Source organism: Salvelinus fontinalis, unplaced genomic scaffold, assembly GCF_029448725.1.
Source record: "Salvelinus fontinalis isolate EN_2023a unplaced genomic scaffold, ASM2944872v1 scaffold_0052, whole genome shotgun sequence".
In the NCBI taxonomy this organism is placed as follows: domain Eukaryota; kingdom Metazoa; phylum Chordata; class Actinopteri; order Salmoniformes; family Salmonidae; genus Salvelinus; species Salvelinus fontinalis.
Genome location: NW_026600261.1, coordinates 413,068 through 428,347, shown reverse-complemented (window position 1 = coordinate 428,347; position 15,280 = coordinate 413,068). Strand labels below are relative to the sequence as shown.

General features: G+C 48.0%; 1 protein-coding gene across 1 annotated transcript in view; it reads left to right on the top strand.

Annotated features, from left to right (window-relative positions):
- Positions 1-15,280, top strand: part of ulk4 (unc-51 like kinase 4) — a 133,942-nt gene that overhangs the window by 40,356 nt on the left and 78,306 nt on the right. Inside the window, exon 22 of the mRNA XM_055911151.1 lies at positions 7,427-7,554. Within this exon, the coding sequence (XP_055767126.1) occupies positions 7,427-7,554 (128 nt within the window). The remainder of the gene's footprint in view (positions 1-7,426; positions 7,555-15,280) is intronic.

The window sequence follows — 15,280 nt, the reverse complement described above, 5'->3', positions numbered from 1 at the left end:
CTGTATTTATCGAAGAAATGTTTAAAAAAGGTATAATTTTTGTGAATGATTGTAACGGCAGTCCTCCTCTTCTTCATCCGAAGAGGAGCAGGGATTGAACCAAGGCGCAGCGAAGTTTGAACACATAATGAATTTAATGACAAGACGAAAAACGAACACGAACTACACTTGAAATGATACAAAATAACAAACGACGTAGACTGACCTAAACATGAGAACTTACATAAACACGAAGAACGCACGAATAGGAAACAGACTACATAAACCGAACAAACCGTATACAGTTCCGTATGGTGCAGACATAACACAAACACGGAAGACAATCACCCACAACGAACACTGTGACAACGCCTACCTAAATATGACTCTTAATTAGAGGAACGCCAAACACCTGCCTCTAATTAAGAGCCATACCAGGCAACCCAAAACCAACACAGAAACAGAAAACATAGAATGCCCACCCAACCTCACGTCCTGACCAACTAACACACATAACAACTAACATAAATAGGTCAGGAACGTGACATTACCCCCCCCATAAGGTGCGAACTCCGGACGCACCAGCACAAAGTCTAGGGGAGGGTCTGGGTGGGCATCTAACCACGGTGGTGGCTCAGGCTCCGGGCGAGGTCCCCACCCCACCATAATCCATCCTAGCTTCCTCCCTCTAAGAATGTCCACCCTCTTTTTACCCCCATAAAATCCTCTTAATAACATCACTAATAAGGACAGCACCGGGACAGAGAGATAAATCAAGACAGAGGGATAGATAAGAATATAGAGGTAGATCAAGATAGAGAGGGAGATCAGGATAGAGGGGCAACTCCGGACTGAAAGGCAGCTCCGGACAGAGAGACAGCTCTGGACTGATGGGCAGTTCTGGGTATCTAGCCGTTTCAGGCTGAAGGGCAGCTCATGGCTGACTGACGAATCTCGACGCTCATGGCTGGCTGACGGCTCTCGACGCTCATGGCTGGCTGACGGCTCTCGACGCTCATGGCTGGCTGACGGCTCTCGACGCTCATGGCAGGCTGACGGCTCTCGACGCTCATGGCAGGCTGACGGCTCTCGACGCTCATGGCAGGCTGACGGCTCTCGACGCTCATGGCGCTCTGACGGCTCTGGCTGCTCATGGCTCTCTGACGGCTCTGGCTGCTCATGGCTCTCTGACGGCTCTGGCTGCTCATGGCTCGCTGGCGGCTCTGGCAGATCCTGTCTGGTTGGCGGCTCTGGCAGATCCTGTCTGGTTGGCGGCTCTGGCAGATCCTGTCTGGTTGGCGGCTCTGGCAGATCCTGTCTGGTTGGCGGCTCTGGCAGATCCTGTCTGGCTGACGGCTCTAGCGGCTCCTGTCTGGCTGACGGCTCTAGCGGCTCCTGTCTGGCTGACGGCTCTAGCGGCTCCTGTCTGGCGGATGGCTCTGTAGGCTCATGGCAGACGGGCGGCTTTGCAGGCTCATGGCAGACGGGCGGCTTTGCAGGCTCCTGGCAGACGGATGGCTCAGACGGCGCTGGGGAGACGGATGGCTCAGATGGCGCTGGGGAGACGGATGGCTCAGATGGCGCTGGGTAGACGGATGGCTCAGATGGCGCTGGGGAGACGGATGGCTCTGGCCGGATACGGTGCACTGTAGACCTGGTGCGTGGTGCCGGAACTGGAGGCACCGGGCTAAGGATAAGCACCTTCCTACTAGTGCGGGGAGCAGGGACAGGGCACACTGTATTCTCAAAGCCCACTCTATAACTGATGCGTGGTACCGGCACTGGTGACGCCGGGCTGAGGACAAGCACATCAGGATTAGTAGGGGGAGAAGATACAGTTTGTACAGGGCTCTGGAGACGCACTGGTAGCTTAGTGCGTGGGGCCGGAACTGGAGGCACCGGGCTAGATACACGCACTACAGGGAGAGTGCGTGGAGGAGGAACAGGGCTCAGGATACGCACTGGTAGCCTAGTGCGTAGTGTAGACACTGTAGGTACTAGGCTGGGGCGGGGAGGTGGTGCCGGAAATACCGGACCGTGGAGACGTACTGGCACTCTTGAGCATTGAGCCTGCCCAACCTTACCTGGTTGAATGCTCCCGGTTGCCCGACCAGTGCGGGGAGGTGGAATAACCCGCACCGGCCTATGTAGGCGAACCGGGGAAACCATGCGTAAGGCAGGTGCCATGTATGCCGGCCCGAGAAGACGCACTGGAGACCAGACGCGTTGAGCCGGCCTCATGACACCTGGCTCAATACCCAATCTAGCCCTACCAGTGCGGGGAGGTGGAATAACCCGCACTGGGCTATGCACTCGTACAGGAGACACCGTGCGCTCTACTGCGTAACACGGCGCCTGCCCGTACTCCCGCTCTCCACGGTAAGCCTGGGAAGTGGGCGCAGGTCTCCTACCTGCCCTTGGCCCACTACCTCTTAGCCTCCCCCCCAAGAAATTTTTGGGAATTACTTACGGGCTTTTCGGGCTTCCGTGCCAGACGCGTTCCCTCATAGCTCCGGTTCCTCTCTCCGGTAGCCTCTGCTCTCCCCAGTGCCTCCAGCTGCTCCCATGGCTTTTCGGGCTTCCAGCCACGTCTCCTTGCTGCCTCCTCAAACCACCGCTCCTGGGCTTTAGCTGCCTCCCTCTCTTCCTGAGAACGGCGATTTTCTCCTGCCTTAGCCCAGGGACCTTCTCCATTCATTATCTGCTCCCAAGTCCAGAAATCCTTGTTTTCCCGTCCCTTTCTCCGTCGACTCCGCTGCTTGGCTCTGGAGTGGTGGGTGATTCTGTAACGGCAGTCCTCCTCTTCTTCATCCGAAGAGGAGCAGGGATTGAACCAAGGCGCAGCGAAGTTTGAACACATAATGAATTTAATGACAAGACGAAAAACGAACACGAACTACACTTGAAATGATACAAAATAACAAACGACGTAGACTGACCTAAACATGAGAACTTACATAAACACGAAGAACGCACGAATAGGAAACAGACTACATAAACCGAACAAACCGTATACAGTTCCGTATGGTGCAGACATAACACAAACACGGAAGACAATCACCCACAACGAACACTGTGACAACGCCTACCTAAATATGACTCTTAATTAGAGGAACGCCAAACACCTGCCTCTAATTAAGAGCCATACCAGGCAACCCAAAACCAACACAGAAACAGAAAACATAGAATGCCCACCCAACCTCACGTCCTGACCAACTAACACACATAACAACTAACATAAATAGGTCAGGAACGTGACATTACCCCCCCCATAAGGTGCGAACTCCGGACGCACCAGCACAAAGTCTAGGGGAGGGTCTGGGTGGGCATCTAACCACGGTGGTGGCTCAGGCTCCGGGCGAGGTCCCCACCCCACCATAATCCATCCTAGCTTCCTCCCTCTAAGAATGTCCACCCTCTTTTTACCCCCATAAAATCCTCTTAATAACATCACTAATAAGGACAGCACCGGGACAGAGAGATAAATCAAGACAGAGGGATAGATAAGAATATAGAGGTAGATCAAGATAGAGAGGGAGATCAGGATAGAGGGGCAACTCCGGACTGAAAGGCAGCTCCGGACAGAGAGACAGCTCTGGACTGATGGGCAGTTCTGGGTATCTAGCCGTTTCAGGCTGAAGGGCAGCTCATGGCTGACTGACGAATCTCGACGCTCATGGCTGGCTGACGGCTCTCGACGCTCATGGCTGGCTGACGGCTCTCGACGCTCATGGCTGGCTGACGGCTCTCGACGCTCATGGCAGGCTGACGGCTCTCGACGCTCATGGCAGGCTGACGGCTCTCGACGCTCATGGCAGGCTGACGGCTCTCGACGCTCATGGCGCTCTGACGGCTCTGGCTGCTCATGGCTCTCTGACGGCTCTGGCTGCTCATGGCTCTCTGACGGCTCTGGCTGCTCATGGCTCGCTGGCGGCTCTGGCAGATCCTGTCTGGTTGGCGGCTCTGGCAGATCCTGTCTGGTTGGCGGCTCTGGCAGATCCTGTCTGGTTGGCGGCTCTGGCAGATCCTGTCTGGTTGGCGGCTCTGGCAGATCCTGTCTGGCTGACGGCTCTAGCGGCTCCTGTCTGGCTGACGGCTCTAGCGGCTCCTGTCTGGCTGACGGCTCTAGCGGCTCCTGTCTGGCGGATGGCTCTGTAGGCTCATGGCAGACGGGCGGCTTTGCAGGCTCATGGCAGACGGGCGGCTTTGCAGGCTCCTGGCAGACGGATGGCTCAGACGGCGCTGGGGAGACGGATGGCTCAGATGGCGCTGGGGAGACGGATGGCTCAGATGGCGCTGGGTAGACGGATGGCTCAGATGGCGCTGGGGAGACGGATGGCTCTGGCCGGATACGGTGCACTGTAGACCTGGTGCGTGGTGCCGGAACTGGAGGCACCGGGCTAAGGATAAGCACCTTCCTACTAGTGCGGGGAGCAGGGACAGGGCACACTGTATTCTCAAAGCCCACTCTATAACTGATGCGTGGTACCGGCACTGGTGACGCCGGGCTGAGGACAAGCACATCAGGATTAGTAGGGGGAGAAGATACAGTTTGTACAGGGCTCTGGAGACGCACTGGTAGCTTAGTGCGTGGGGCCGGAACTGGAGGCACCGGGCTAGATACACGCACTACAGGGAGAGTGCGTGGAGGAGGAACAGGGCTCAGGATACGCACTGGTAGCCTAGTGCGTAGTGTAGACACTGTAGGTACTAGGCTGGGGCGGGGAGGTGGTGCCGGAAATACCGGACCGTGGAGACGTACTGGCACTCTTGAGCATTGAGCCTGCCCAACCTTACCTGGTTGAATGCTCCCGGTTGCCCGACCAGTGCGGGGAGGTGGAATAACCCGCACCGGCCTATGTAGGCGAACCGGGGAAACCATGCGTAAGGCAGGTGCCATGTATGCCGGCCCGAGAAGACGCACTGGAGACCAGACGCGTTGAGCCGGCCTCATGACACCTGGCTCAATACCCAATCTAGCCCTACCAGTGCGGGGAGGTGGAATAACCCGCACTGGGCTATGCACTCGTACAGGAGACACCGTGCGCTCTACTGCGTAACACGGCGCCTGCCCGTACTCCCGCTCTCCACGGTAAGCCTGGGAAGTGGGCGCAGGTCTCCTACCTGCCCTTGGCCCACTACCTCTTAGCCTCCCCCCCAAGAAATTTTTGGGAATTACTTACGGGCTTTTCGGGCTTCCGTGCCAGACGCGTTCCCTCATAGCTCCGGTTCCTCTCTCCGGTAGCCTCTGCTCTCCCCAGTGCCTCCAGCTGCTCCCATGGCTTTTCGGGCTTCCAGCCACGTCTCCTTGCTGCCTCCTCAAACCACCGCTCCTGGGCTTTAGCTGCCTCCCTCTCTTCCTGAGAACGGCGATTTTCTCCTGCCTTAGCCCAGGGACCTTCTCCATTCATTATCTGCTCCCAAGTCCAGAAATCCTTGTTTTCCCGTCCCTTTCTCCGTCGACTCCGCTGCTTGGCTCTGGAGTGGTGGGTGATTCTGTAACGGCAGTCCTCCTCTTCTTCATCCGAAGAGGAGCAGGGATTGAACCAAGGCGCAGCGAAGTTTGAACACATAATGAATTTAATGACAAGACGAAAAACGAACACGAACTACACTTGAAATGATACAAAATAACAAACGACGTAGACTGACCTAAACATGAGAACTTACATAAACACGAAGAACGCACGAATAGGAAACAGACTACATAAACCGAACAAACCGTATACAGTTCCGTATGGTGCAGACATAACACAAACACGGAAGACAATCACCCACAACGAACACTGTGACAACGCCTACCTAAATATGACTCTTAATTAGAGGAACGCCAAACACCTGCCTCTAATTAAGAGCCATACCAGGCAACCCAAAACCAACACAGAAACAGAAAACATAGAATGCCCACCCAACCTCACGTCCTGACCAACTAACACACATAACAACTAACATAAATAGGTCAGGAACGTGACAATGATATCATAAATAGGACTGGTGGAGTTATGTCACACATGCAGCTAACACAGACATATGGAAAAGTCTGCTCTACCCAAAATTACAACCAATTAATTGCAGCATTACCACAAAAATGGAAGAGGCAAGTAGAAGGGGAAAAAAGTAAGGAACTTGAATGTCGGCCCTGTATTAAAGAACAAAAATGGTTAAAGAAAAGTGTGATAAATAAAAACATATACCAATTTCATTTAAGGACCAAAAAACTAACAGCTGTGCCATACAAATTGCAAAATAGTTGGGAAGAGATTTTCGATGTACCCATTCCATGGCACATGGTTTATGAATTGATACGCAAAACAACGCCGGATTCAAAACTTCGAATTTTTCAATATAAATTACTGTACAAAATTCTTGCAACTAATAGAATGTTATATATATGGGGTATACAATCTTCCCAGCTCTGCAGATTCTGTTGTGAGGAGGCAGAGTCATTAGATCATTTATTTTGGTATTGTCCATATGTAGCTCGTTTTTGGTCACAGGTCCAGGAATGGCTGAAGAATTGCAACATTTGCCTAAAACTAACGCTACAGATAGCAATACTGGGGTATTTGAAAAGCCATAGTCAATCAATCAATAATATAATAATTATTTTGGCAAAGATGTTTATTTTTAATTTACAATCTGTAGAAGCTATGAGAATAGGAAGGTTCAGGTCTTTTGTGAAGCATCACAGCACAGTTGAGAAATGTATGGCAAATAGAAATCCGAAATGGATGATGTTGGAAGATAGATGGGAGGGGTTGGGTGGACCTGAAGGGTGGGACTAATAACAAGATAAACAATATAGGGCATACGGGATCTGTGAAATGTGTATAGGTGCGGAGCTTTTGTGAAATAGCACAGTTACAAGTGGAAATAAAATTGGATGGACAACAGAAATAGAGGAAGGACTAAGAACAAATAAGAGAGAACTATTGTAAAGTGGACTGTGTCTGTAAGATAGGTATAAGATGTAGAAATTGAAGGTAAAAGCAGAAGTGTTTATAAGTTTACTCCAATTGGGGGATTGGTGGTAGGGTCGCGGGGAATAATAATAAAGGCATATTCTTTAAGAAAAAAAAAAAAGAAAAAAAAAGACTCAGTGTAGCTCAGTGTCAGGTCAACACTATAGCTGTCTCTACTGGTCAGCTAAGACTCAGTGTAGCTCAGTGTCAGGTCAACACTATAGCTGGCTCTGCTGGTCAGCTAAGGCTTAGCTAACCCCACTTGACTACATTACATTTGAGCATGTCTAAAAGGGATAGTTCTGACTTACCCTTGTGTGTTGTTTCATCCAAACCATTTTTAAATGTGGCTTTTTTTAATGGAAATTACAGAATCTGGCTAGCATTTTTTGTTGTTGTAGGTAGCAATGATAATCAAATGAATTGTATCATAACGCCAAAACAGTGAACTCTCCCTTTAATGGAGTGTCTGTCTGTCATTACAGGACTTTGTGGTGAAGATAATGCGTTCCCTGGAGAGCCCGTCCTCTGTCATCAGAGCCAAGGCCTTCCTGGTTCTCCTTCAGGTCCTCTGCAGCAACAGGGACATGCTGCTACTCTGCTGCAACTCTAGGTATGGACAGGTCTAACACGCACACACGCACGCACGCACGCACGCACACACACACACACACACGCTAGCACACACATCTACACGAAGGAGATGGCTGCTGTTTTACGATCCTGTAACCAATTGTGCTATTGTGTATGTTTTTTCACGTTATTGTATGTATTTTGTACATAATGTTTCTGCCACTGTGTCTTATGACCGAAAAGAGCTTCTAGATGTCATGACAGTGATTACTCACCGCATACTGAAAGAATACCTTTTGTTCAACGAGTCGGATGGGAAGGATTTCCCGTCATTCGCAGGAGTAAGAGACTGCGGTATCGTGGACGAAGATCCTGGTGCCTTTTTAGGATCAGACGCTGAGGGGGTAATCTACCTTTACCATTGGTCCTATTAGCCAACGTACAATCAAGCGATAATAAAATAGACGAACTGCGATCACTTATATCCTACCAACGGGACATTAAAAACTGTAATATCTTATGTTTCAAGAGTCGTGGCTGAACGACGACATGAATAACATACAGCTGGCTAGTTTTAAGCTTTTTCGGCAGGATAGAACAGCGGCTTCTGGCAAGACAAGGGGTGGCGGGCTATGTATATTTGTAAACAACAGCTGGTGCGCAAAATCTAAGGAAGCCTCAAGGTTTTGCTCGCCTGAGGTAGAGTATCTCAAGATAAACTGTAGACCACACTATTTACAAAGAGTTTTCATCTGTATTTTTCATAGCTGTCTACATACCACCACAAATCGATGCTGGCACTAAGACCGCACTCAATGCGCTGTATACAGCCATAAGTAAACAGGAAAAGGCTCACCCAGAGGCGGCGCTCCTAGTGGCCGGGGACTTTAATGCAGGAAAACTCAAATCTCTTTTACCTCATTTCCACCAGCATGTTAAATGTGCAACAAGAGGGGAAAAAAACTCTAGACCACCTTTACTCCACATACAGAGACGTGTACAAAGCTCTCCCTCGCCCTCCATTTGGCAAATCTGACCATAATTCTATCCTCCTGATTCCTGCTTACAAATAAAAACTAAATCAGGAAGCACCAGTGACTTGGTCAATAAGAAAGTGGCCAGATGAAGCAGATGCTAAACTACAGGACTGTTTTACTAGCACAGACTGGAATATGTTCTGGGATTCCTCCGATGGCATTGAGGAGTACACCACATCAGTCATTGGCTTCATCAATAAGTACATTGATGACATTGTCCCCACAGTACCTACATAGGTGTTCCTTTTGTCCAGGTGTGAAAAGGCAGTATGGAGTACAACAGAGATTGTATCATCTGTGGATCTGTTGGGGCGGTATGCAAATTGGTGTGGGTTGGCAAACCATTAAGTTTGATCACTGACAATGATGAGACCGCCTATAGGAAGGAGATCTGAGACCTGGCCGTGTGGTTCCAGGACAACAACCTCTCCCTCAACATGATCAAGACAAAGGAGATGTTTGTGGACTACAGGAAAAGGAGGACCGAATGGGGGTGTACCATTCTCAATGGTACCCCCACATTCTCATTGACGGGGCTGTATTGGAGCAGATGGAGAGCTTCAAGTTCCTTGGTGTCCACATCACCAATAAACTAACATGGTCCAAACACACCATGACAGTTGTTAAGAGGGCACGACAAAACATATTCCCCCTCAGGAGACTGAAAAGATTTGGCATGGGTCCTCATCCTCAAAAGGTTCTACAGCTGCACCATCGAGAGCATCCTGACTGGTTTCATCACTGCCTGGTATGGTAACTGCACGGCCTCCGACCGCAAGGCACAACAGAGGGTAGTGTGTACGGCCCAGTACATCACTGGGGCCCAGCTTCCTGCTATCCAGCACCACTATACCAGGCGGTGTCAGAGGAAGGTCCTAAAAATTGTCAAAGACTCCAGCCACCCTAGTCATAGACGGTTCTCTCTGCTACCGCACTGCAAGCGGTACCGGAGTGCTAAGTCTAGGTCCAAGAGGCTTCTAAACAGCTTCTACCCCCAAGCCATAAGACTCCAGCCCCCCCACACACAAACACACACTTTTACGCTGCTGTTACTCTCTGTTTATTATCAATGCATAGTCACTTTAATAACTCTACCTACATGTACATATTACCTCAATTACCTTGACTATCCGGTGCTCCCGCACATTGACTCAGTACTTGTACCCCCTGTATATAGTCTTGCTATTGTTATTTTTCTGCTGCTCTTTAATTAATTGTTACTTTTTTAATTTTATTATTTGTAATTTAATTTATTATATAATTAAATTATTGCATTTAAAAAATATTTTCATTCATTTATTTTTCTTGTGTTTTTATTTTTATTTTTATGTATTTGAATGTTTTTTCTTAACTGCATTTTTGGTTAGTTGATTGTAAGTAAGCATTTCATTTGTTTTATTCGGCGCGTGTGACAAATAACATTTGATTTGCTACACACACACACACATAATGAAATGTGTCCAACACCACTATTTTGGCTTTGTAGAGGACTGGAATTTAATAGATGCCTTAAGTCCTCAGCCTAGAACCAGTATCAAAGAGCAACGTTGTGTAAAAACAGTTAAATGAGGTCTATCAAATGGTTCAGCAACCGGAGAAATGGTTTTCTCTAATAAATTCCACTGGTTGCTCAAGCAAACGATCATTCTAAACCAATTTATGTCGGGATAACTTTTTTTCGGCCTCAGGATTTGAGCTAGAAGTCCTTTGATTGGGGAAAAGGGGTGGAATCCTGAATCAAACTCACGAGGAAGAAGAGATGGTTTTTTGATAAGGGTTGAATGTTGTCTGTCATTCGCGAGCTGCTATAATTATGAAGAGGAAGTAGGACAGCTCTGTGTCCATTTGGATCTAGCTGATAGTAGTTTATACCAGGTTGTATGTTGGACAGGAATTCTGTAGTCAGTCACTTGTTCTTACTTTACATAATTTGTGCAGAGTTATTGATTATTTCTGAGTATTTCAGTAGCCCCTTGCTAAAATACTAAATTGTGAAGAAATCAAATGACATATTTAAATGCAAAGTTTCATAACAAATGTAGTTGTGAAAGTTTCAGGACTAACTTTTGTAAAAAAATAAGTGTATCTTGATAGGCATGTGAACCCTACATCATATTTAGAAATGGAAATGAATTGGCCTAGTTGCAGTTTAAACAGGCTAGACTCTGCTAACCAGCCCTGTCTGTGGAAGTCCACGTCTCTCTCTCTCTCCCTCTCATCCCTCCCTCTCTCTCCCTCTCATCCCGCCCTCTCATCCCTCTCTCTCCCTCTCATCCCTCTCTCTCCCATCTCTCTCTCTCTCTCCCTCTCTCCCATCACTCTCTCTCTCCCTCTTTGTCTCTCCCTCTTTCCCTCTCGTCTCTCTCTCTCCCTCTCCTTGCCAGCCATGTGATGCTGTTGGCTTCTATTTCTTCCCAGACTCTAACAAGTGTTCCCAGGGCGGTCCCTGTCAGCACTAACCCCCCACTCTATCTCCTAACGTGAGAACCGTCTGCAGCATGGCGGCACTCACCCAAACACTTCTCTAATTAGCTCCAGTGTGGCGCGCAGAGCGCACGGCCCACCACACGCTCCTCATCATCATGCCTTCTGATAAATCAGCCTAGCGCCCGCGTCCCTGCTGTGGAAATGTCAAGTTTGTTGCTTTGTGTGAAGTGTTTTCAATGGTCGGAGAAGACATGGAGAGACACTTGTAGGCCAAGCCAGGCGCCGCACGGTGACAGCGTTGCAGGGTGAAATATGCTCTGAAGAAAAGTTGTCAACATGTCTTTTTATAGCTTGACTGGAAATGTGGAGAAAGTGGTTGGAAGTTTAGTACAACTGGTACAGGGTCTGTTGGTATTGAGGTCTTTATTTGATCATGTATTTAACCAATGGATGACATGTTAATATCCACTACTGTTTCATTTGAATTATTTATTTCATGATGTAGCTTGTGATATGCATCGTAAATCAAAAACATATGTTGGACAAAATGACCTGTGGTGTGTACCACTGGGGCCTGATTGTGTGGAGCTGAGTGGGCAGATTTTCTCATCAGCAGCAGAACAAATGAATGAACACTGCTGAAATTATATTCCCACTGACCCCCCAGGACTATAACAGGAAGTGGGAAGCCCAAATGTCAGGCTGCCACACCTATCAATCCCTGTCACTGGTTCCAGCTCCCCTTTCGCCCCCGTTCCTCCTGGGATTCCAATTATAGAGTGATGCGTATCGGTTGTCAGCACCTAACGTCCTGCCCACGACTAAATGTCATTCATAGTGAAAGTCACAATTCTCTACTTTCTATTCTCTTCTCTCTTTTCTATTCTCTCTCTTCTCTCTCTCTATTCTCTCTACTCTATTCTCTCTCTACTCTATTCTCTCTCTACTCTATTCTCTCTACTCCCTCTCTACTCTCTCTATTCTCTCTCTCTACTCTCTCTACTCCTCTCTAAACTGTCTCTCTCCCTCTCTCTCTCTACTCTCTCTCTTCTCTCTTCTTTCTCTATACTCTCTCTATTCTCTATACTCTATCTCTTCTCTCTCTATTCTCTCTTTTCTATTCTCTCTCTCTACTCTCTCTCTACTCTCTCTCCCTCTCTCTCTCTACTAGGGCCCAGCTAGTGATATAGGACTAGTAGAAACCTGGTTGATCCCTACATGCTCTAATAAATAGATGTATTTAACTCATCTGAATGGCCCTGGATCTTTGATTTCCCCCTCTTGCTTTGGCTTCACCTGGCTGCTGCAGAACTGACTGCTGCCTGCCAGCTGCCTGGCACAGCAGGCTCCTATGTACCTCCTTACAGTGAAATGATCAGTCGGTAGAATGAGAGGGATTTATTGGTACAAATGGGATGTGTTTGTGTGGAAGGTCTTTACAGGTCAGAAGTGTATGGGTTAATACACAGCTGTCTTCCTGTCACACTGGGGAGGTCTTTTCTTTCCAAGGAGCAGGAATATACGGTATCACTACAGAGAGATGTAGGTCTATCGCTGCCCCAAGGTGCTTTGCTGTACTGAAATCTGGCACACTGTTTTTGTCATCTGTTCATTTGGTTGTGATTAATATCATATTTTATGGTGTTTGAAGAGCCCATGTTTATTTTAGCCTTTAAAACAGCTGTATGCCAGTAATATCATGCCAGTGCCAGTTACTTGCTTGGGCTTCTTTCCCCTCTCAAGTGTTTCTCGCAAATCTTCTCAGTGTTTTTCATTGCTGTCTAATTTGGAAGCCAGGTGTTTTTGGGGAGGGGAGTAGATGGCTGCTGGGTAAACGTCTGTGGATGGAGTATGTTATGCAGACGTGTGTTCTGTTGGTGGAAAACAAGTTAGGCCTAATTAACACTGCATGTTAATAAGCAAGCGCCCAGGGGCTGTACGTGCATGTGTGTGTGTGTGTGTTTCTGTGTCTGTCTGTCTGTCTCTGTCTGTCTTTCTGTGTGTGTGTCGGTTTCTCTCTCTCTCTCTCTGTGTTTGTGTGTGTGTGTGTGTGTTTTTCAGCTGTATCTGTAATTGACATGCATACCATCTCTGTCCAGTGGTGTACTGACCTGTAGACACAACATCTGTCTCTGTACAGTGGTGTACTGACCTGTAGACATCACATCTGTCTCTGTCCAGTGGTGTACTGACCTGTAGACATCACATCTGTCTCTGTACAGTGGTGTACTGACCTGTAGACATCACATCTGTCTCTGTACAGTGGTGTACTGACCTGTAGACATCACATCTGTCTCTGTACAGTGGTGTACTGACCTGTAGACATCACATCTGTCTCTGTACAGTGGTGTACTGACCTGTAGACATCACATCTGTCTCTGTACAGTGGTGTACTGACCTGTAGACACCACATCTGTCTCTGTACAGTGGTGTACTGACCTGTAGACACCACATCTGTCTCTGTCCAGTGGTGTACTGACCTGTAGACATCACATCTGTCTCTGTCCAGTGGTGTACTGACCTGTAGACACCACATCTGTCTCTGTACAGTGGTGTACTGACCTGTAGACACCACATCTGTCTCTCTGTCCAGTGGTGTACTGACCTGTAGAGACATCACATCTGTCTCTGTCCAGTGGTGTACTGACCTGTAGACATCACATCTGTCTCTGTCCAGTGGTGTACTGACCTGTAGACACCACATCTGTCTCTGTCCAGTGGTGTACTGACCTGTAGACACCACATCTGTCTCTGTACAGTGGTGTACTGACCTGTAGACACCACATCTGTCTCTGTACAGTGGTGTACTGACCTGTAGACACCACATCTGTCTCTGTCCAGTGGTGTACTGACCTGTAGACATCACATCTGTCTCTGTCCAGTGGTGTACTGACCTGTAGACATCACATCTGTCTCTGTCCAGTTGTGTACTGACCTGTAGAGACATCACATCTGTCTCTGTCCAGTGGTGTACTGACCTGTAGACACCACATCTGTCTCTGTACAGTGGTGTACTGACCTGTAGAGACATCACATCTGTCTCTGTACAGTGGTGTACTGACCTGTAGACACCACATCTGTCTCTGTCCAGTGGTGTACTGACCTGTAGACACCACATGGTGTACTGACCTGTAGACACCACATCTGTCTCTCTGTACAGTGGTGTACTGACCTGTAGACACCACATCTGTCTCTGTACAGTGGTGTACTGTATCCTACTCTGTGTGATCATGGTTTATTAATGAAAGTGTTTGGCAGTTTTTTTTCTGAATCTTCAGCTAATTATTATCCACTTGCCTGTGAGGGTTGTTCTTGTTTCAACTTGCAGGCTGTGTGTTTGAGTTCAAGAGTCTGGTTTCAACTTGCAGGCTGTGTGTTTGAGTTCAAGAGTCTTGTTTCAACTTGCAGGCTGTGTGTTTGAGTTCAAGAGTCTTGTTTCAACTTGCAGGCTGTGTGTTTGACTTCAAGAGTCTGGTTTCAACTTGCAGGCTGTGTGTTTGATTTCAAGAGTCTTGTTTCAACTTGCAGGCTGTGTGTTTGAGTTCAAGTCTTGTTTCAACTTGCAGGCTGTGTGTTTGAGTTCAAGCGTCTTGTTTCAACTTGCAGGCTGTGTGTTTGAGTTCAAGAGTCTTGTTTCAACTTGCAGGCTGTGTGTTTGAGTTCAAGAGTCTTGTTTCAACTTGCAGGCTGTGTGTTTGAGTTCAAGAGTCTTGTTTCAACTTGCAGGCTGTGTGTTTGAGTTCAAGCGTCTTGTTTCAACTTGCAGGCTGTGTGTTTGAGTTCAAGAGTCTTGTTTCAACTTGCAGGCTGTGTGTTTGTGTTCAAGAGTCTTGTTTCAACTTGCAGGCTGTGTGTTTGAGTTCAAGAGTCTTGTTTCAACTTGCAGGCTGTGTGTTTGAGTTCAAGAGTCTTGTTTCAACTTGCAGGCTGTGTGTTTGAGTTCCAGAGTCTTGTTTCAACTTGCAGGCTGTGTGTTTGAGTTCCAGAGTCTTGTTTCAACTTGCAGGCTGTGTGTTTGAGTTCAAGAGTCTTGTTTCAACTTGCAGGCTGTGTGTTTGAGTTCCAGAGTCTTGTTTCAACTTGCAGGCTGTGTGTTTCAGTTCAAGAGTCTTGTTTCAACTTGCAGGCTGTGTGTTTGAGTTCAAGAGTCTTGTTTCAACTTGCAGGCTGTGTGTTTGAGCTCAAGAGTCTTGTTTCAACTTGCAGGCTGTGTGTTTGAGTTCAAGAGTCTTGTTTCAACTTGCAGGCTGTGTGTTTGAGTTCCAGAGTCTTGTTTCAACTTGCAGGCTGTGTGTTTGAGTT